The sequence below is a fragment of the Rattus norvegicus genome, chromosome 1, assembly GCF_036323735.1.
Source record: "Rattus norvegicus strain BN/NHsdMcwi chromosome 1, GRCr8, whole genome shotgun sequence".
Classification (NCBI taxonomy): Eukaryota; Metazoa; Chordata; class Mammalia; order Rodentia; family Muridae; genus Rattus; species Rattus norvegicus.
This window is the reverse complement of record NC_086019.1, coordinates 144,268,070-144,290,672: the sequence shown is the minus strand read 5'-3', so window position 1 is coordinate 144,290,672 and position 22,603 is coordinate 144,268,070. Positions and strand designations below refer to the sequence as shown.

Genomic DNA, 22,603 nt, shown 5'->3' with positions numbered 1-22,603 from the left:
CCCTGAATTCTGTTTGTTGGGAAAGCTCCTGAAATGTGCCTTTCTTGGCTGGTTCTTAGTACCCATTATGGGTTTATAAAGGCTTCGATGTGGCTGGGCATGGTGACACATGCCTGTTACCCAGCTCCTGAAATATCTCAGCGAGTTCAAGGCCAGCCTGGGCTAAAGGAGAAAGGCATTAGCATGAAGAGTCCTTCAACTGTGACAGTTGATCAGATATTAACAAATGTCTTTTTGGTTTAGGTTTGTTTTGTTTCTGTGAAGCCAAAGTAGCCATTGACGTTCATAAGAAATCTGTTAGTCACAATCAATTCTTCACTAGCGTGTGACTCAGATATGTATAATCCTACATGGTGTGACTGAGAGAACCAGAGAAACCTCACCTGGCTGTGAAGATACCTAACCCCTTGTCTGCTGGGGGCTCGCTCACCGGATGGGCAGGATGGGCAGGTGTACGTGCAGGAAGCCAGCACTGTAATTCTAATTTGCCTAAACCCATTTGTTTTAGTGGCCAGCTTTGCATTTTCTCTAATGCAGGTTTAAGGAGACAGCATAAGTAGTGACTAAGAGCCCAATTGTGTTTTCTTTTCATTTTGAAATCAGAATGTAGGGTAAACTAATATGCAGTAACACAAAATACTTCTAATTCTGCCTTTCTTGTTTAATGTGCAATTTCAAAGCAAGCTTGTGGTCGGCTTCTTTCTGTTTATTCAGCTGAGGTACAGCCTGTGCTGTTTGCTAATGGAATGGAGTAGACAAGCTTCCAAAGCCTTCCCTGTATAGAATACTGCTATCTGAGACCCACTAACTAGGAGACCTTTACATATAGTGCTTAATGATACCAGCTCTTCACAGATGGCGTTCTCAGCCTGTGAAACTTACTTCCCAAGATCCCTGAGGGTGCTCAGACCGCCTCTTCAGTGGCATGGCCGAGTACTATTACTCTTATTTCTAGTCATGTGTGGAGATAGAGTCCATACTCTGTCTCAGTGCCCTAGCTCTTTTTTCTTCCTTTGCTAGAAGCTCCTATTACAAAGGCTACGTTTTTCTTAAAAAGTAGCCAGAGCATTTAAAACACTTGAATCATTCTATTAGCCAAAAATAAAAAGATTATTTTGGGGAGAGTTATTGTGTTCCCAAGTTTTATATTGTTGAAAGCTAAAACATAAGACTTAACACTAAGATCTGGGGCACTAGAGAGTGATGACTCAGCACTAAGTACTGGCTGTGCTCACAGAGGCCTCTCGTCTTGGCTTCCAGCAAGGCGGCTGTGCACAGCCACCTGTATTTCCAGTTCCATGGAGAATTTGGTGCCCTCTTCTGACCTTCACGGCACTAATGACATGTGGTATTCATGCATCCATTCAGGCAAAATGCTCACATACAAAAATAAAGGCTGCATAGGTGGTTGTTAATTAACAGCACACACTACACCTTTATAGGACGTGAGTTCAGTTCCCAGCACCGACATGAGGCAGGGAACTCCAGTCCAGGAGATACAGTTGCTGCACACACACACACATAAATATGTAAATAAAAATATATCTTTCAAAAATAATAAATCTTTAAAACTTAAAAAATAAAACATTTTGAGCTTTTTTTAAAATGTAAGAAATTAAAATAGTTCTTGAAATGGGGGTGGTTGGAGACAAGAATGCTCGCTGGAGTAACCCACATGGCAGCTCACAACTGCCCATAACTCCAGCTCCAGGGGATCCCACATTTTCTGGCCTCTTTGGGCCCCTACGCTTATATACATATACACAATTTAAAATAAATCCTAAAAAAACAAAGTGTAAGAAATGAGCCAGGCACATCAGTACACACTTACAATCCAAACCACGCAGGAGGCTGAGACAGGAGGACTGTTTGAGCCCATGAGGTTGAGACCACCCATCATGTTGAGACCCAACTCACCAAAACAAAAATACAAAAGACCGTAGGAAATGCCAGAGAAACATAACTAGTAATTGAATTGGCTTCCCAGTTCTTTGGGATTTGGCAAGATTAGTGGAAGCGTGGAGGGCTCAGCCACTGGAAGGAATTGGAAATGGGACGAGAACTAATAAAACTTTAAACTGGAATTTGATACCAGGATGCTCTCTTGGCTCCCATAGCTCCAGCTAATAGATGTTGTCGTCTCCTCAGTTCCAGGCCCACGCCTCTGACTTGACCATCCCATTTTTAAACTCGAGCTCCTCAGCCAGTTCTCACATGTTCAGAGAGGTGCTAGGTGGTGCCTTTCCCCGTGTGTCTCATTCTAAGCCCGAGTCTCCCTTTGCCGTCCATCTCCATTAGCAATTACTGCTTCCCGTTGCTTGAGTACCATGGCCCGCTGCCGTGTCCTTGCTCATCCCTCCCTCTCCTGCTCCATTCCCCAGCCCCATGATCCCGTCTGTGGGCACTGTAGGTCATTCCTATGGGTGTGTGTGCCTCTTACTTCAGAAGTGTCCCGTCACTGAAGCAGACAATTTGTTTTTGTCCTATCTCTCAGTCTTGCTCGCAGGCTCAGTTGAGGCTTTGGACGCAGATAGTAGTGAATGGACATCTCCATGTCATTGTCCTGCTGTCCCCACTGTATTGCCTCCTCCTCTCCCCTGTGCTTGAGTCTAACCATCTTTAGATATAATTTTCTTCTGCTGCTAATCCTTGACAGCTTTACAGTATTTTGGATTTGGGGTATGGTCTCAAGATTCCTGGCGGGTTGTGAGCAGCTCTCCTGCAGGAGCCTCATTTTATAGACGCTACTCTGTTTCTCCAGTAGCATGAAGCAGCGTCTATTAAATGCTGGGTATAGTCATGCACTGGAAGCAGAGGCATAGTATCTTAGATTAGTGTTGTTGTGAGCAGAGTGTGTGAGTCATTAAAGTGGTTTGTACTTTCCTGTTATTTAGTAAGTACATTCTCTTGGCCTTGCCAAATTTCAATCTGAAAACTTCCTCTCACCGTGGTTCTATCTAAGCAGCACACACCCCTTAATGTTAATTCTGCGTTCTTGCTTCTGGACGCCTGCAGACTCTTCCTGTATTGTCTTTATTGGCTGTGCTGTTGACGTTTGTCACTTTACCTGGGGACTCATAGGTTTTGAGAGCCTCATCTTCCTTGATTGCTCATGAATTTTTCGAGGGACTTGCACAGAGGCTCTCTAGCGTAGTGCTCTGGTGCGTGCTTCCGTGTTTTATCACATTCAATAGCCGTTCATCACATGGGGGAGACACTAGTCCATCGTCTGCTGTCGCTCTCCTTATGACAGCGTTCTAACACCGTTGCACTTGCTTCAAGGGATGATCTAATTGTAGCTGGCTCCATGGACTCTCGCTTCCTTGGGGTGCTCTTTGAGCCAGGAAGGCGGTGCGAGCTGTTTCCTGCCTGTCTGTACTTACACTGCTCTTCACTGTGCAGGAACTGGACAGTACCAGGGCCTGTGGTATTGTGTGGATATAGAAAACACTGTTTAATCAAGGAATGTTATTGAGACTGAAATGATCAAGGCTTACCACGAATTGTGAAGACATTGCTTCCAAGGCTCCCTGTAAGCCTCACTCGGGATCCTTCCTGTCTCTGCTCTCCTCAGACCCCATTCTCTGCATCCGCATGGGTCTTACATGTAGACATGCCACCTTCGCTTATGCCAGTCACTGCCTGGGGTGCAACTGACAATATTCTCATTCACTCAGCAGATGCTTATTGAACATCTGCTGTGTCAGCTCCAGCGACCCAGCCATGTGGGTAAGGAGCAGTCTTTGGTGCCCTTTTGGAACTCTGCCTTGGTGGGCGGAACATGTCTCAGTCTTTCCCAGGTAGGATCCTAGTGTGATCACAGAACGACGCTGGGAGCGTCCAATGGAGTGCTGCTTATCCTGATGAGTGTGCACGGTGCGTCCTGCTTCAGACTGCCCAGTGCTTTGTGCTTGTTCTCTCTAACGTCCTCTCAGGGCACCGGCTTTCTCTGTGTTCCTCTCCCCAGAGACTGACGGTTGATTCCTTTAGGCACTGAGACAGGTCTGGTTTTGGATTCATCTTTGGGTATCCCCTAGTTCCTGGTACAGTATTGTGTTTATTTTTTTTTTTAAGATTTATTTATTGGGGGGTTGGGGATTTAGCTCAGTGGTAGAGCGCTTGCCTAGAAAGTGCAAGGCCCTGGGTTCGGTCCTCAGCTCCGAAAAAAAAGAAAGGAAAAAAAAAAGATTTATTTATTTTATGTATGTGAGTAAACTGCAGCTGTCTTCAGACACACCAGAAGAGGGCATCGGATCCCATTACAGATGGTTGTGAGCCACCATGTGGTTGCTGGGAATTGAACTCAGGACCTCTGGAAAAGCAGTCAGTGCTCTTAACCACTGAGCCATCTCTGCAGCCCCTGTGTTTATTTTTAAATTTATTTAAATACTTGTTCTGTACAGATAAGTGTAGTATTATATGATAAAATATAAATTTGTAACTGAAGAAATTAGAGTTGAAATCATGGTTAGAGTAGAAATGGATAAAACCAGATCTGCCCCAGTTGCCTTATGTAAGACCTACAATGGAGAAAGTCTGTTGTCTGCTGGAAGGGATCTGTAGCTTCTCACTCCTGGTTTCCTAGTGTCTAGTACAAAGAAGGAAACTGTGTGCTTTATAGAATGGGCATAAAATGTAATAAAAAGAAAGTCGGGTGGCAGTGATGCATGCCTTTAATCCCAACACTCGGGAGGCAAAGGCATCTGTGTGAGTTCCAGGACAGCCAGGGATACACAGAGCAGCCATGCAAGAAAACATCATCATCATCATCATCATCATTATCATCATCATCATCATCAAGAAAGCTTATAGTAGTTTCCAAGGACAGAGCTCTTGGACCACACTGGGTGTTACATAATAGTCCCTGTCTGAATTAGCCTGGTAACTGGGCTGAGGCTGTCTCCCAGAAGTTTCTCAGTATGGTTAGTTTGGCAGCCCGTGTCTAGTCCTGGCACAGGGAGAAGTAGAGGCGGGCACATCAGGAATTTGAGGTCCAGCCTTAGCTACAAACAGTGAGCTCAAGGCCACTTTGAGCTACACGAGACCCAATCTCAAAACACAAACAAATGAGAGCCATATTCGTCAGATGACTGAGCTCTCCTTATGACAATCTTCTGTACACTTCCATGGAGTAGAAATCTGATATCCTCGCTATCCTGACACTCCTGCCCCAGCCTCTTATTCTGATCAGTCAAGAACATGTTGCCTTGTTGCCCGGTTTTTCTGAAGCTTGGGAACTATTGACTCTGACTTACAAGTGCCTGTCTCAGGCATTCCCAGCATGCCTCTGCCCACTGTCAACCACTTCACCCAACCTTGGCTCTAAAGCCTGCTCCCTGCTTTAATTCATGGAGTCTAATCAGACAGACTTACGCTCAGAACTTAATGTTAGGCAAGTATATGAATTATCTGACATCCAGCTTTAATCAAAGCCCTCACTCAGCCTTCCAGTGTATTCAAGCCAAAACCAGGGTGCTGCAGAGTTCTTTCTCAGAACTGGTCAAGAATTGAGGTAGTACCAAGTGTGGAAGGAGTGGTGCAGGTGTGCTGGCATTTTGATTTAGGAACCAAGGCGTCACAGGCACGCTTTGGGTGGGACCATGCTCTGTTGTGAGGACTCGCTGCTCTCACCACTAACAAGTGAACTTGCCCTGGTGATGGGCTTCAAACTTCCCCGTGCTCTGCTCTCCCTGGGATCCCGCCCTCTGTCTACTGAAAGTACTTTACAGTTTATAGCAAACCTTCATTCTTTCCTGTTTTCCCACATAAGCAGGCTTTAATGAAAGTTGGGCGTGATATGCTTCTACCCCTGCATCTTCTTAACCTAATCGTCCTTGTATTTGCCCCCCTCCTTCCCTTCTGGGCGGAACTGGGTTTCTCCTTCTAGGATTTTCTTTCCGTCTCTGTCCAGCTTTAGCCTGGTGATCCCCACTGTGCTGGGGTGGATACCCACATGGACAGTTAGGCCATTCATTCGCCTTTCCGAGCCGCACCTTTTCAGTGTGGATGACACATTGTTTTCTGTACACCTGGACCACCTTGCTAATCTGCTGACCTTTGTGGTGTCCTCGGACAACCTGAACTTCATCATCCTATCAATTGGGCACTATATTTCTGTTTCCGCTTTAGAAAGGGGGAAGACATCATGTTCTTTGGAACGTGAGAGGGTGCACTTAAATGCTACTTGTCAGAACTCACAAAGGGATTGAGCTTCATTTTGTCGGCGGCTGCTCTAGTGATGGCTGCAAAGACAAGAGCTATTGTTTCCTATTTAACAAGCCTCAGAATAACCTCTGTTCCACCCAGGAGAGAAAGCAGAGTTCAGGCGTTTACACTGAGTCTTTGCAAGGTCAGTGCACAGCAGCGGTCTGCTCTTTTCCCAGTGCAGGCTGCTGTGCTGGGTGCCTTACCCTGTCCTATCCTTGGAAATTGAATAGGCTACTGCAGAAAACATAGATTTGCAAAGCCCTCTCTTCCTCGGGTTTGCTCAGATTGTCAAATCTCTTAGAAATCATGAGATTCTGTACCAGATTCCCAAGTATTTAAACCTCTTTGGACACACATCCCAGCACTGAAGAGGTTGAACCAAGAGGATTTTGAGTTCAAGGCCAGCCTTGGGCTCCACAGTGAGTGTAAGTCTTTAAAATCCAAATCGATTTTTAGAAACCCTCTGTGGGGTTGAAAACATTACTTGAGTTGTGTAACTGTCACCTTAAATGTGCAAACGTTACATGCACTGTTAGGCCTGCCCGATGCCTGGCCTGCTCACTCTGCAGGGCTTCCTGACATCCTGAGCTCTCACTCCCCTCACTGAGTAGCGGCTTCCTGGCTTTCTGTGTGTGTCAGATGGAGCTAGTTTTTGCTCAGATCAGTGAGCCTATGAGAACAGAACTCAGTGTTATGTGCAGGAGAGCAGTGAGACTGGAAAGGCAGTGTCACTAGCTCTGCCCCCAGAGAACTCGAAACTTACCCTGGTGCTGAGACGATGGCGTGGGAAAACAGGCGTGCATGTGTTAGGGAGAGCTGTGTCTGTTCTCACAGCTTTGGGTGCGTGAGGCAGTGCCCCAAAGGTGTCATGACAGACTTGAAGCCTGACTCTAGTGAAATGTCTGGGAGGTTACGCAGCCTCTGAGGGGATCTTCGCAGTAACATAAGAGAGAAGCTTGTCAAGTGAGCTCCTTCAAGTGTCAGCTTAAGGAAGTCAGCGCTCACTAAATACTATTCCCCTTGGTTTCTCCATCCACAGACCACAGAGATAGTCTGGGTGTGGGGTGGCTGCAGAAGGCGGGAGGCAGTTAGTTGCACGGGGAGTGATTATTATGGGAAGGTGTAAGAGCTATATCTGAACACCATGGCTAAGCTGTGACAAGAGAGCAGGGAAGTGTGAATGTCAGGTTGGGGGTGAGAAGCAAGGAGACTGAAGGGAAAAGCCAGGGCCAGAAATGGACTGTCATTGTCCCGTGCTGCACTCCAGAACCTCAGCAGCACAGCCTCAGAACACTTCCCGGGGCCTGGGTGATGGCCCAGCTTCGTAAGGTGCTTGCCATGCAAGTATGAGGACCTGAGTTCAGAGTCCCAGCACCAAATAAAAGGCCAGGGGTGTGGGCAGGCACCTAGAATCCCAGTGCTGGGAGGTGGAGACAGGAGGATCCCTAGGAATACTGCCTAGCCAGCCTTAAATCGGTGAGCTTCAGTTTCAGCAAGAGACCCAGCCTCAAGACAATTGGTGCAACAAGGCTGAGCTAAGCTCAGATTCTTACAACGTACAAGACGAACTGTATGTACACATATGTGTGACCAGTGTCCTACGGTGAGATGAGAGTATGGATGAGAGAATAACCCAGAATCTGCATGGCAGACAGCAGAAGCAAGAGACCTTGCCCCAAACAAAGCAGAACTGACCCCTGAAAGTTGTCCTCTGGCCTCTACATGTGGGTGTACACACACACACACACACACACACACACACACACACACACACGGAATACAACTGAGGGAAATGCCTAATGTGCTAACCCCTGACATCCACAGAATGCAAATCCCCCTCCTGGGACGGTGATCCACAGGACACCTGCTATGTGTAGGAGGAAGGACAGCAGACCAAGGTGAGCAGAGTGGCTCACACTATGGTCTACATAGCGAGTTCCAGGACAACTGAACTACATAGCTCATGTCTCAAAGCAAAAAGATTATGCTAGGAGGCTCAAATGCTGCAGCAAAGGGTCCAAGACCTAACACCACATTCCATCATCCACTCCTTGCCCTTGTTTCCAATGAGAAGGTGAACTCTTGGAAGCCAGGAGTTGGCATCCCCTCCTGTCCCTCCCACAATGCTCAGTTGGCACATACCTGCCCCTGCTCACTCAGTGGTGCCACTGATGGCTGAAGGTATTTTCCAAGACTGGTAAGGACAGCTCTGGAAGACAGTTCTGCTCCTCTGCAAGTACTTGTACTGTCAGGCAGTGGTGCACACCTTTAACCCCAGCACTCAGGAGGCAGAGGCAGGCAGCTCTGAATTCGAGGCCAGCCGCGGCTCCGTAGTGAGTTCCAGGACAGCCAGGGCTACACAAAGAGACCATTCCTCGAAAAGAAATAAACAAGCCACAAATAGTTGTACTAAAAAATGCAAAACTATTAAAGGTATATATAGGTGGTGTGGTTATTTCCGTTTTACAATAGAAGAAAGTGTCATCTGGTCCAGCAGTCTTTCTACTGATCTGACCTACAGGGTAGGTCGGCCTAATACCGAGTATAGTAAGCCAGGCCCTCCAAAGGGCGCCACTCCTCGCTCCCTTCCCCATCATTCTGTCCCCATTCTGGGCACAGAACTTTTCCAGGTTGCCCAGTGTGTGCCATTTGTGAGAGCAGAGCGGTACAAGCAAGGCTCAGATGGCTTGAGACAGGAGGTGACAGGATTCTTTCGTTGGAGTTTCTCTGCCGGATGATGCCAAACACATGCTGCCAAGAGCAGGGCTTCTTGTTCCACTTTAGCTTTAAGGAGAAGCTTTGAGGGCTGATGTAACACGATGGCAGAAAGCTGTGTTGGTGGCCAAGGAGGGTCTTGGGAACCACCTTTGCTGGGGTGGGGGCGATGCCACATGCCAGGTTGCACGTGACTATAGTAGGTTTCTGCTAGAAACCTCAGGGTGGCAAGGCTGTGTGGGCGGAGCCTGCAGGGGGCGGGGCTCTGGGGCGGAGCGAGCTCCGCTCCTCAGGCAGGCTCCGCTCCAGACTGTAGTTTAAAAGGCTGGAAGGCGGGCTTCAAGAACTAGCTAGTATCCTGAGAGTGCCAGAGAAAACCCGTTTGGCACAGCCATGACCCGGCAAGCAGGGAGCACTTGGCTGCTCCGTGGTCTCCTGCTCTTTGCCTTGTTCGTTTCCGGCATCACCCCCTTTTCCTGGGATCTCCCGGAGCCCCGCAGCCGAGCAAGCAAGATTCGAGTGCACCCTCGGGGCAACCTCTGGGCGACTGGTAAGTGTTAGGGGACTCCGACAGGGATGCCTCACTCACCTTGGTACTCAATTGTCTTTTCAACCCTCTGGAGGCTCTTAGTAGCGGAGCTCCTGCAGACCCGTGAGCTCATCAAGTTTGAGAGACGGGAATCTTGGGACCCTAGCACTCACAGACATGGCTAAGATAACCCACTTAGCAAGTTTAAGACAGAGCTGGGCCAGCATCTTAGTTAGATCTGGTTACCAGTCGATCCCCCTTCCCTTAGGCAAACTACCAGGTTTTCTCACCTGGTATCTTCTCTGCATATCCATCTCGAGGCACCTTCTCCATTTCCTTCCCTGGTTGGTAATCTCCCTGGTCCCGAGCTATCTACCCTTCTTCGTCTTGCAACGGGTCAGCTTTCCTCCGCCCAGAGATCTGTGGCTTCTTGCTGAGGAGAATGTTTCTTATCTACCCTCTGTGAGAGCTGAATGGTAGAATAGACCAGAACTTGCTTATGGTAATAGGGCCCTCATCCCTAGCTTCCATGTACCTCGGCACCTCCTTTTTGTAGGTCACTTCATGGGCAAGAAGAGTCTGGAACCCCCGAGCCTGTCACTGGTGGGTACAGCACCCCCTATCACCCAGAGGGAGCAGAGACTACAGCTGAGTCATGATCTGCTCAGGATCCTCCTGCTACAGAAAGCGCTAGGCATGAACCTCAGTGGTCCAGCTCCCCCAATCCAGGTAAGTCCCTTCCCCAGTACCAGCACGGAAGAATTGCCACCCTGTATGGGTTCAGGGTGGGACTGCCTAGCCAGAGCGGAATGTGAATGGATTCCAGAAAGCCAGGGTCCCAGGGCTCAAAGGAGGAATATCCCAAAGACTAAAACATGACGCAGCAGACTACAGGGGAAAGGAGTTCCTCCTTGCCCATCCCCAGTCTGAAGTCACAGACTAGGAGTACTCTAGCCCTTAAATAGAGTGTTCTCCAGGCCACACAGCCTTGTCCACCCCAGCTGTCATCTGGTGTATTAGCCAAGCCCACCTTTGCCATGCCAGTCTGTGCTTGTGTCCCGAGCTGTGATCCCTGAGGCCTAGAGGTGGAAGGAAAGTTACCAGTCGTGACAACTCAGACGCAGCCTGCTCATCAACCTCCCCATCCATTTCCCAATGCCAGTGCTCCTGACAGAAAGGCTCTGCAGGGCTGTCTTGAGCACTAAGGAGGCTTAGCACATCCCCGGTCTCTACCTACCAGATGCCAGTGGCACATTCCTTCCTCACCAAGTTGTGATAACCAAAATTCCCTCCAGACCAAGAGCAATGCACTTGCCTGCAGTCCCAAATGCCTCAGAGGTTGAGGCAGGAGGATGGTTTGAGATAGGGAGTTTGGGGAAAACAAAAGCCAAGGCCTTCAGACATTACTGTTGGTTGTAAAGCATTGACCCGTGGTGCTCAAGGCCGTGGGGTTCTGCCTGGTTGGGTGGCAGCCTCTCCATTCTTGGCTCCTGGTGTTGTCCCCACTGCACACTACTGTCTTGGTATTTGTAGCTCTGTACAGAAGGTAGTGTGATGGGGCAGAATGCATGTGGAGGCCATACCTAGCTAAGTAGCTAAGTGACCTTAGAAATATGTTATTCATCAAATAGAAACAACAGGCCCACCTCCCAGTAGATAAGATCATTAGTGTCACATATGCAGTCCAGTGCCAGTCACACAGAAAGCTCTTGGTAAGCAGGAGCTCCTACCACATGTCTGCAAGCCTCTAGCAGGGCTTTGCTGGTGACACCCTTCCTGTCCCCCACTACACTTAGCACAGTGTGCACATTCTCAAAGAAGAGACATTCCTTAGAAGCAGGTCTACCTCCAGTCCCAGCGAACATCCCTGGAACCTCGGATGCAATAGTGAGAAATTTGGGCTGGCTGAATGGGGGCGGGGGGGAGCATCACCTCTAGGGACCAATCAGAGAATCTCAGAGGGTGCAAAGCTGCCATGGCCAGGGACAGGGAGAATTCAGTGAGATCTGGAGCAGAGCTTGGGGGGTACGGCATGTCACTGACACTTGTCTAATGCCTTGGGCTTGATTTCTGTAGTGCCCTTTGGTTGTCATGACTACCCTGTGAAAGTTAGGGCTAGATTCTGGGAAAACCATTACCCCTGACTCCTCAGGTCTTTCAGGGAGAAGGGTTCTCACTCAGAGGCTCAGCTGAGAGCCTGTCACTACTGCCCCCCTGTGTACACTCAGCATATCCCTCATTCGTGGACTCCAGGATCGAGTTTTCTCTTTTGCCTTCAGTACAGGAGGCTGCTGCAGAAGTGACGCCAATAATGGAACAAACACGGCACTGGGCGTAGCATGCGTCCATCCAGGGAAACTGAGGAATGGAACCCTAGCAGTGGCCTCCTCTGGATGTGAAACCTAAGCTCAAATGTGTTACTCTGTTACTGTGATTTCTGGTTGGGTCACCAGGAATGTTAACGATACAGACACAGTCTTTCCTGCTGTATTTCTTGCTTCCCTGGTGAAGTTGTGAATAAAAATACTGCTCTTTACGAAGACTGTCTGGGCCTCTCCTTCCACCCACATTTGAGGAAAAAGGGAAGGGCTCTCTGGAGGGTGGAATGTTCAGAGAGGTGGTCTTGGGAAAGCCCCATCACCTCTCACCCTGGCACCAGCCAGACAATGAGTGGTTGCCAACTCTCAGCAACCAGGTATTGTGTTGGCTGCACTGACCATTGCCACCCATGAGTTCTGCTACAAAGTCTTCCCCTGCAACGGGAGGCTACCTACACTACGCTACACTGGCCCCATGGAAAACTTTATTGAGGTACCTGGTGCATACCAGAGAGAATCATGCTGGACTCCAGCCCTGCTGTGTTCTTATTCTCTGGATGCAGAGTCCTCCATACATATTGCCAAAGTTATCAAATAAAAATTAAATTGGAATGTCAGATACTTTATTGATAGAGTCTTGTTTAACGTAGACTGAATTTAAATTCCCTATGTAGCAGATGATGACCTAATGCTTCTGATCCTGCCTCTATCCCCTGAGTCCTGGAATTACAGTCCTGTGCCACCATACTGGGTTTTTTGTTTGTTTGTTTGACTGTGGTACTGGAGAGCTAACTCCGTGCACGCTAGGCAAGCACTCTAGCAGCTGAACTACATCCCCAGCCCAACAAGATTCCTTTCATTTAAAAAGAAAATCCTAAAGTATCCTGCACGGACATATTCACGCAAACTTTTAAATTAACTGTTCACCTGAAGTTCCAGTTAAGTCTGTATTGTACCTGGCTTTGGGACATTGACAGCTCTTTGCACAACTTGACCCTAAATATACAGAGGTATATTTGATGTCTCCGATCCTGCTTGTAGCTGACATCGATGAATCTGGGGGGTTTTTTGCCTCGTTTTCATCCGGACTCTGCACACAGAGCCTAAGAAACATCAAGGCTTCGCGCAGCTCTGAGCGCTCACGAACCAGCAAGGCGGAAGACCACGCCCTCTCCTCGCGAGAACGCGCGCCTATCCAGGAAGTCTGGCTGGCGGAAGTGAAGCGACGGAAGCCACAGTTGCTATGGAGCTCGCAGAGGACTGGCTCGTGGAGTCTTTGCGCTTGTAAATCGGGTCGTGGGCGGGTCTGATGGGCAATGGGGGAGGGCGCGGGCCGTCGCGGGCTCGCGGGCAGTGCCCAGGCACGGACGGATGGAGGTCCTGATCTCCGGTTCTAGCTCTGGGACCCTCGGTCCTTTGTAAGCAAGTAATGTGGCCAGATCCGTGCTTGTGAGAGCGGGTAAAACACACATGACCCGTTACCTTATGCCGGCCTCTAGATTAACTTGAACACAGATTCTCTTACTGATCATCTCAACTTGGGGAAATCAACTTTGTGGGAGTTCCACAGGTGAGGAACCAAGTCTCGGTTCCTTATGGTCATCCTGGCCTCTAAAATGCAGGAAAAAAAGATCCAGCCCCATGTCTACCTAACTCCAGAGCCTCGTTCCACCAATCCTTCAGCAATCTCTTGGTTAGCTGTGATTTTTCTTTCCCTGTCCTGCAGGTACCAAGACTTCCATGCATTTGACCTCTCAGGAGCCACTCGAGTTCTTGAATGGGTTGGTGAAAAAGGTAATATACCTCGCCTGCCACTAAAAGAGGTGGGTTTCTGCCTCGGGCCGAACCTTTAGAGAGACCCATTCAACTTCCGTGCCCTGACACAAGGCTGCTCAGAGAATGGGGAAGGTATTTATCCTTTGGGGGAATTTATGAATCCACCCATGATCCACGGTATTTCTAACACTTTGTCATAGTTACTGTTTTGTTTCCTCAGGAGTCTTTGTTGCTGGTTATGAAAGTTTGAAAAAAAATGAGATTCTTCATTTGATTCTACCTCTAAGACTCTCTGTAAAGGAAAACCAGGTAACTTAAATATAGAGAAGCTGATTTATGTGTCGGTTTACTGTGGATTTCTGGAGTGCCTGTTATACCCACTATGTCTGACAAGTACCTGGGTCTGCCTTTCAAGTCCACAGAAGAAGCCGGGCGGTGGTGCGCACCTTTAATCCCTGCACTGGGGAGGCAGAGGCAGGTGGATCTCTGAGTTCAAGGCCAGCCTGGTCTACAGCGTGGGTTCCAGGACAACCAGGGCTACACAGAGACTCTGCCTAGAAAAGCCAAAAAGGACAGGAGAGTTGGTGCTGTCTGACTGCTCTGCCCTTTCATTTTAGGGCTTATACCCAGAGAGGGACTTCAAAGTACGCCACGGAGGATTCTCAGACAGAGCTGTCTTTGACCTAAAGCACGTGCCAGATACCAGGTATGACCAGTCTGTGTCCCAGACTTTCGGTTCTCTGGTGATGACAGGAGATACTCTGCAGGGTCTGTCTTTTTATCCGCATGCCCTCCTCTCAGTGTACAGACATGGGTGGGTATACATGGTGGTGCTGTCACACACAGATGTAGCATCTGAGGAAATCGTTAGCTCAGCAGCCATTTCGATTAGTGGAGCCTCCAAGTCTATGGGGATGCTCCGGGGACCAGATACAGAGTGGAAAAGTACTCTGAAGCTTGTCCGAGAGCTGACAGACCCCTGTACTTCAGCTTTTAGTCGTGGTTCTGTGTTCAGGCTTCCTACGTGTGTCCTTTCTAGGGGACCATCGTGACCTGTGGCAGCCTGGGCTCAGTCTGTGGCTCTCTCTGAGCTGTGATCCTGTCCCTAAAGCAGGAGCCTGCTCATCTGTTGAATGAAGACGGCTGGTCCCGGGGCTCCTGAGTGGGCTGGACAGGAAAGGCTGTTGGGGTGAGGGCAAATTTCCAGTGTGGATTTACAATTTTCCATCCCTTTGGAACAGGTTGCTGGTGACCAGTGGGCTTCCAGGGTGTTACATACAAGTGTGGCAAATTAGAGAAGACAACGGTAAGTGAAGCTCGCTTGTCAGAAGGTGAGGTTTTAGGAAAATGGCTCACACACTCCTGTCTCTTAGCTGAGCCAATGAAAAAGCACTTAAGGGAGGGGACAGGGGACATCACAGTTTCTGTCTACTACGTGCAACAAAGATGAGTTAGCATGCACAGTGTAGCAGACAGGCCTAATGGGACTTCTTTGAACTTCCTCCAGGAGTCCAGTTTACCTCCCCAGCTGCTGGTAGAGCACCTAGAGAGCCAGGGCCTCTCTGCTGGGTGTGGGCAGAGGAAGGGCTGAGCCTGAGCCACTCAGGAGCACTCAGCATGGAGCAGGCGACATGGAGGAGGTCCCTCCTCTTACAGAGTGCTAGTTCTGGGGAAGGGAAGTCGCAAGTGCGCAAGACGCTCACTGTCTTACCCAGAGATCACACCACTGCCCAAGGGGCACAGAGAAAGAGCAGGAAGTGTTGGCTGTCCCTTGTCAGAGTTAGGAAGTCCCCCTGTGGGGACTAGCAGTGGGACTGCAGGCCCTCTTGCCTGATGCAGCCGTTCATCCCACTGGAGGACCCCTGCCTCCACAGAGCCTCCACGGAGCCAGCAGCTCTCACTTCTCCCAGGCTTCCTTGCTGCACAGGCTGCTGTGAGGCTCATCCCTGACCACTGCTCTCTCAGGACTTGTCTGTGTGGTTGTTCACTTACCTATACATGGGGAAGGTTTTTGTTGTTGATTTTTTGTTTTGTTTTGTTTTGATTTTCAAGGCAGGGTTTCTCTGTGTGGCCCTGGGTGTCCTGGAACTCGCTAGAGTAGACCAGGCTGGCCTCAGAGACCTGCCTGCCTCTGCCTCCCTATTAAAAGCTGGGGTTAAAGGCAGTCACCACCCCCACCACCCACCCCCACACACCCCCGGCCTGTTGCTGCTGTTTTAATGGGGTGATGGGGTATGCTTCACCTACCAAATGAGTCGTCCATTTTGAGTGCACAGGTCAGTGATTTTTAAAGATAATTTGCCAAGTTTTGCAGCCATCCCTAGAAATCAATCTTAGAACATTTTTATTGTTCCCATAAAGATCTGTCAGGCTGTTTACTATTAATCTCGCTGTCACACCGTGCCCCGGTTATTAATCTTATCTCCTCTGTCATGGATTTGCCTGTTCTGAAGACCATCTTACCAGCTGACCCTCTCTTGTACCCAGCCTCTGTCCCTTGGCAGAAGCTTTTTAAGACTGTCCGTGATAAAGCACACAGCAGTCATTTGTTCCCTTTCACTGCTGATGCTGTGCCCTTAGTGTGGCACCTTGTTTTCTGTCCCTTCCAGCCCCAATGTACAAATCTTTTATTTATTTATTTATTTTAATTTATTATATATGAGTACACTGCCTTCAGACACACCAGAAGAGGGCATCAGATCTCATTACAGATGATTGTGAGCCACTGTGTGGTTCCTGGGAATTGAACTCAGGACCTCTGGAAGAGCAGTCAGTGCTCTTAACCACTGAGCCATCTCTCCAGCCTGTATAAATCTTTATGTGGACATATATTACTGAATTATGTGGTAAATTTATAAGATTTTGTTTTGTTTCTGAGAAATTAAAAGTAGACTAGAGAGGTGGCTCAGTGGTAAAGAGCACTTCCTGCCGTTACAGAGGACGGGGCTTTGGTTCCCAGCACATTTGCTTGTTGGGTAGCTCACAGTCCTCTGCCCTCTCTGCCCTGGGACCCCCTTAGCCATGCACACACACATGCGCGCGCACACACACACACACACACACACTTTTACAAAATGGTTTCATTTATGTCCCACTAGCAGTGTGCAAAGTCACCGTTTTCCGTGTGCTTGCTGACATCTGTCGCCGTCAGATCTGAGTGCCTAGGGGTTAAACCTTGTCCCTAACCCTGGCTTTTTTGTGAGGCTACGCTGACGGGTGTGGTATTGTGTTTGCATTTCCCACTGATCATGCTTCGTGTGGTTGTGAAGCCCCTCACTTATTTGTGTTATAAACATTATATGTGCTGGGTACACGTTCTTTATTAGATATATTTGCTGATAATGTGTCCCAGTTTGGTGGTTTTCTTCTCTTTGGTGTATGGTGGTGGTGTCTTGCTGTTTTGTTTTGTTTTGTTTTGTTTTGTTTTGTTTTGTTGAGGCAGGGTCTGTCTATATAATCAGGGCTGTCCTGGAAGTTACTGTGTAGCCAGGTTGGTCTCCGTCTCCCATTGTGTACCCCCTCTCCTGGCTCTTAGAGCATCCTAACGTGGGGGTTTGGTATACTAGGTGGGGATTTTCTAGAGGATATACTCTGTACTGAGTGGAGAGAGAGGCTGGACTTGCTTTGTGTGTGTGCGCAGTTATTGTGGTACTGGGTGGAGAGGTCATCCAAGCCTCAGCTAAGTCAGGCCAGTGCTCTGCCATTGAACCGTAGTTCTGGCCCTGCTAATGCTCAATCTTTGAAATAGGTTTCCTTCCTTGCAGCAGCTGAAAAGTCTCTCCCAGCTCAGAGCAGCAGGTCCTGGAGCTCTAGGCTCCTTGGGATCAGTGTGAGAGAGTCAGGGAAGTATGGCCCAGGAGAGCAGCCTTCCCGTGCTCCCTAGAGACCAGCTAATGGCCCCAGGCTCAGCTGTTGTGTCTGCTGCTCGTGCTTCTCAGCTGGCGTTGAAAGGCAGGATGGGATGCCCCGAGGGCACTATGGGAGCCCAGCAGTCCCTGCATCTGGTGTGAACTGTCTGGAGGGAACACACTCCCGTTCAGCCTTTTAGCACCTCTCACACCAGCCACCCACTGTCTCACCAAGGCCTGTCTTTTAGAACTAAAAAGGCACACAGAGCTTCGTCTCCACACGTGCGGACATGGAGTAGTGAGTTGTTTTGGGGACAAAAATACAAAGCAGAAAAAGAGATCTCCCTTTTCAGTAGTTTGTGCAGCAGATACTTGTTCCAAATTGTTCAAGAGACAGCAAGGGAGGTATCAAATGAGTCAGCACTTGGGAGACAGAGGCAGGTGGACCTCTGTGAGTTTGAGGCCAGCCTGGTCTACATAGTGAGACTTATCTCCAAAAGCTCAAAAGAAAAAGAAAAAAAACAAATGATACAGAGCATGGAGACTAGGAACAGTTAGCTCACCTCGCCTCCTGAGCCTGAGACACAGTGAACCACAGAAATGAGAACCACACAAAAACTAATGCATTTCGTTCCAGTACTTGGAGACAGAGACAGGAGGATGAAGGGTTTGAGGCCAGTCTGGGCTACACATCAGGACCCTGTCTCAAAAAAAGGAAGAGGGGTTGGGGATTTAGCTCAGTGGTAGAGCGCTTGCCTAGGAAGCGCAAGGCCCTGGGTTCGGTCCCCAGCTCCGAAAAAAAGAACCAAAAAAAAAGGAAGGAAGGAAGGAAGGAAGGAAGGAAAAGAAAAGGAAAAGTCCAGCAAGATGGCTCAGCACGCAAAGGCGCTTGTGCCAAGCCTGACCATCTGGCGATCTAAATTCAATCCCAGAACCCACAGTGGACACAAAGAACTGACTTCCTGCAAGTTGTTCTCTGACCTTCTCTCAGGCTTCATGGTACACCACACACACATACGGTAATAATCAAAGTGAGTGGTATTTAAAGATGAAAACTGAACTAAAACTTTACTTGAAAATGCATCTTTGTTGCATTTTGTTTGAGAGGTGGCCCTTCCTGGTTTCCCATTTTTATCTGTGACATCTGTGACGTCTGCAGCGCAGCTGGGAGCTGCCAGGTCTGGCAGCCATGAAGCCGTGAGGTCACGGAGCATATTTTGGAAGAACCAGAACTGGTTCGTGAACTCAGTGCTTGTCACATTTCACTGTAGATGTGACTGACATCAGCAGTGTGTCTTTTCCCTTCCTTTTCCTCTCTATTCTTCATCAGATATGTCAGGACCTGTGATTTCAAGATGGCTGCAGTGACGCATTGTCTCCCATCTGCAAAGCAGTTCCTAAGATAGTTTATGAGGACAGGAGAGGGATCTGGCAGCTTCAGATATGTGAACAAAACCCAGAGTGCCTTTGTGTCAGCACTGGCTCGCCAGCCCTTAGCTCCCTCTCTCCTGACCTTCTAAATGTCAGGGAAGGTTTCTGACCAGCCACCCCCACTGACATTCTGCCTTCTGACCTCTTCCCCTTTGCTGCAGATGTCATTGAAGCTGTCAGTACCATTGATGTGCAGGACAAAGAGGAGAGTCTCTGGCCTCGGGTCTCTATCTTCTGCTCTGCGGCGCCTGGGATCCTCCATGGGGCGCGGCTCAGCGGCCTGAGGACTGTGGATGTAGAATCCCGGAAGATCACATACAGCTCAGGTACACTGTGCCCTTGCTGGCTCCTCAGCCAGCTCTGTCCCCTAGCCAGGCTCGGCCACTATGAGACCCCGCTCAAGATTTCTGTGCCAGGCACGGGGGAAACCTGGAGCACACGATGCCAGCCCTGGCCTTCAGGCCCCGCAGCCACCAGCAGAGTAGCCTGGCAAGATGAGGGAAGGATATGAACAGGAGGCCTGGCACGGTCCTCTGGCCCTGCCGCCTGCCAGGCCCACCTGACACCAGCACCTTTTCTTTTTTGCCCTCTGTCTTGTAGATACAACCGACAGTGAGTCCCTGAGCAGCCTTCAAGTCCTAGATGCAGATACCTTTGCTTTCTGTGGCACCTCAGGTCGCCTGGGGCTTGTGGACACCCGCCAGAAGTGGGCGCCATTGGAGACTGTCAGCCCCCGCGCTGGCTCTAGTGGAGAGAGATGGTGTGCAGAAGTTAGGAGCAAGGGCCAAGGCCCTGGGCCCTGCATTGCCAGCCTTGGCTCAGATGGGCAGCTCTGTCTCCTTGACCCCCGGAATCTCCGTGATCCTGTGAGCTCAGCCCAGTGCCCAGTGTTCAAGTCCAGCCCTGACCCAGAGCTGCTGCGGGTGACCTGGGCTCCAGGCCTGGACAACTGCTTGGCTATTTCAGGTACGGTTGAGAAACTTACTCCACTGCTCTCTCCCAGAGACGGTAGGTAGGTGCTCGGGAAGGAACCTGTAGCCCCGTAGTTAACCTGGCTCCAGAAGTTTTAGGTTGCCTGTCAGAATGCCAACTGTGAGCTTTGGAGTCCTCAAGGCAGGCCCCACCCATGCTGACCACTGAACTTACAGCAACCAGCAGTGGCTCTTACAAGCCTCGCAGAGGTCCAGGTGTGTTGAGAGACTTGTAGACAGTAAGGTCTGGAACAGCCAGAGGCCGCACCCACAGCATCTCAGTGAGCTGTTTGTTGCTTGGTTTTTTAGCTTTAACTATGACAAGAGGTTCCTGGAACCTGGGGATTCTCGTGGTGAGGGTGTGTTCAGTGGGGACATCCAGGAGCCAGTGAGAAAGGTCAGTTGCAAACACAAAGGGGAACTTCCAGGATCCAGAGGACAGGAGAAACAGTGCCAGGGAGAACAGGGTGGGTTAGGGACAGGTGGACAAGAGAGCAACACTGAAGAGAGACAAGGCTTCCTCCAGGAGCAGGGGTGGAGGGATTGGGATCTGGAGCAACTTGAAAGCTTCTGCTGCCTCCGTTTCCTGTGGAGATGCTGTCATGGGGATAAAGATGTCACAGACAGAAGTTGAGGTGTAGCTCGGTGAAGCTTGCCGTGCAAGCGGGGACCTAAGCTTGATCCCCAGAACCTGTGTAGCAAAGCTGGACGTTCTACACACTGATGAGTATCCACAGCTCTCATGGAGACATCCCCACACGGGTGCAGTGCAGCTTTCTCTGTGGGTAACCTCTGAGTGTCAGTGTGACGGTAAGTCCTCCGAGAAAGAGTAGGGTTGCAGCTTTCTTTCCTCGGTCTTCTCCAGGCTTTGATGGGACGGTGCAAATCTATGATGTCACATCATGGGATGGAAAGAAAACCCAGGTGGAGGCTCTTTTCATCCACAAAGGCCACATCTTCCTGGATGGGAATGAGGTCGAGTCTGCTCCTCTGGTCACCACCCATACCTGGCACCCAAGCAAACCCAGAACTTTGCTGTCAGCAGCAAGCGATGCCGCTCTGCATGTGTGGGACTGGGTTGACCTCCAGGCCTCCTGACAGCAGCAGCTTCTCTCATCTGACAAGAGGAGCTGCCTGAGAGGCTGATGAGGACTCTGAGTGACCACAGGTCTACCACAGCCATTGGCTTCAGGCAAGCTAGCCTGGCCTTCCGTTGTTCTTATCTGTAAAATGAAGGTGTAGTAACTACCACCTAGTACTGTGGGGAGCGTCACAAGAAAATTACCTGAGAATAATGGCATAAATGTCTGGAAGCGACCATTGTCTCTAGGAGCCTTGCCTGTCCAAGTCTATCAGCAGACTGTGTTCCTGTCTTCACAGCATCATGGTGAGAATCAGGAGAGCTAGAGTGTGAATATGGGTGTGAACTTTTTCACAGAAGGAATCAATGCCTCAGGGCCAATAAACATTGAAAAGAATACCAGTAAGAAGCAAATAACAATTTACTTAGCGTTTGTCCATGGGATTGAACCCAGGGCCTACTATACTGAGTTATGTCCCAACTGGTTTCTTTTAGTGTTTCCTCGTGAGTGTGTGTGTGTGTGTGTGTGTGTGTGTGTGTGTGTGTGTGTGTGTGCGCGTGTGCGTGTGCGTGTGTGCGCGCGCTAGGAAGTTGGATTTGTTCTGAGGCCTGTTTGCTTGGCTAAAGGATGCACCTTGCTTTCCTCGTGCACACGTGACTGCTCTGTGTGACAGGAGTGAGCTCTGTCTTCCTCACTGTTGGATACAGGTCCCATCCTTATGACCTTATTTAACTTAGTCTTTCTGGTGGTTGGGACTTCAATGGATGAATTTGCAAGGGGTACAGTCTTCCTACCACAGCACTTAAAAAACATTTGTGGATAAGAAAAACCTAACAGGGCTGGAGAGATGGCTCAGTGGTTAAGAGCACTGGCTGCTCTTCCAGAGGTCCTGAGTTCAATCCCCAGCAACCACATGGTGGCTCACAACCATCTGTAATGAGATCTGATGCCCTCTTCTGGTGTATCTGAAGACAGCTTCAGTGTACTTATATATAATAAATAAATCTTTAAAGAAAAGCCTAACAGCTTTTTTTTTTAACTTTTTTTAAACATTTATTTATTTATTTATTATGTATATATCATACAGCTTTCTGCCTGCATGTATGCTTGCAGGCCAAAAGAGGGCACCAGACCTGATTATAGATGGCTGTGAGCCACCATGTGGTTGCTGGGAATTGAACTCAGGACTTCTGGAAGAGCAGACAGTGCTCTTAACCTCTGAGCCATCTCTCCAGCCCGCCTAACAACTTTTTAAAGTAAGATTTATTTATTTGTATTTTATTATTTTTGAGATATAGAATCAGATTGACCTTGAGCGTGCAAGCCTCCTGAAGCCATTCCCCAAAGATGTAGACACAGATAGATTCTCTTCCCTTTCTCAGGCGCTATGCCCCTCCTCCCTCAGCTTCCTGAGTAGGTAGGATCCCAGTGTGTGACACTGAGACCAACAGGGGAAAGAATTACTTGATAATTTAGCAGTGAGGTTGATAAAGGTTGGTTTTGGAGAGCTGTGAGAATTGCCGTTTCACGACAGGATCTCGCTCAGAGTTTCGGAAGTTTCTCAGTCATCCCCACCCCTCCTAAAGCTCATCCCCTGGCTCTCCCACCACCCATGCTCAGTGGTGACACATTGACAGCTTGAAATCGGCCTTGGTGGGAGTATTTACATCTCAGGAACTGGCAAATGTTACAAAGCAGAGCTCTTGTTCCCCTGAGATCCCGGTTA

General features: G+C 49.1%; 2 protein-coding genes and 1 pseudogene across 3 annotated transcripts; 2 read left to right on the top strand and 1 right to left on the bottom strand.

Annotated features, from left to right (window-relative positions):
- Positions 1-149: 149 nt before the first annotated feature.
- Positions 150-11,995, top strand: Nmb (neuromedin B). 2 transcript variants are annotated; one of them, XM_006229445.5, is made up of 3 exons: positions 150-9,472; positions 10,008-10,180; positions 11,736-11,991. In XM_006229445.5, the coding sequence occupies exons 1-3, from the start codon at positions 9,316-9,318 to the stop codon at positions 11,787-11,789; spliced, it is 384 nt and encodes a 127-aa protein (XP_006229507.1). In that variant the 5' UTR covers positions 150-9,315; the 3' UTR covers positions 11,790-11,991. The 2 variants fall into 2 exon arrangements, with proteins under 2 accessions (XP_006229507.1, NP_001102619.1); NM_001109149.1 differs by having other exon boundaries at positions 9,251-9,472; positions 11,731-11,995.
- On the bottom strand, positions 5,804-6,216 carry Rpl26l1-ps1 (ribosomal protein L26-like 1, pseudogene 1; annotated as a pseudogene).
- A 970-nt stretch (positions 11,996-12,965) lies between the features above and the next one.
- On the top strand, positions 12,966-21,112 carry Wdr73 (WD repeat domain 73). The gene is made up of 8 exons (NM_001107525.2): positions 12,966-13,053; positions 13,496-13,563; positions 13,766-13,854; positions 14,163-14,251; positions 14,787-14,851; positions 18,986-19,150; positions 19,425-19,790; positions 20,661-21,112. The coding sequence occupies exons 1-8, from the start codon at positions 13,013-13,015 to the stop codon at positions 20,891-20,893; spliced, it is 1,116 nt and encodes a 371-aa protein (NP_001100995.1). The 5' UTR covers positions 12,966-13,012; the 3' UTR covers positions 20,894-21,112.
- Positions 21,113-22,603: the final 1,491 nt, after the last annotated feature.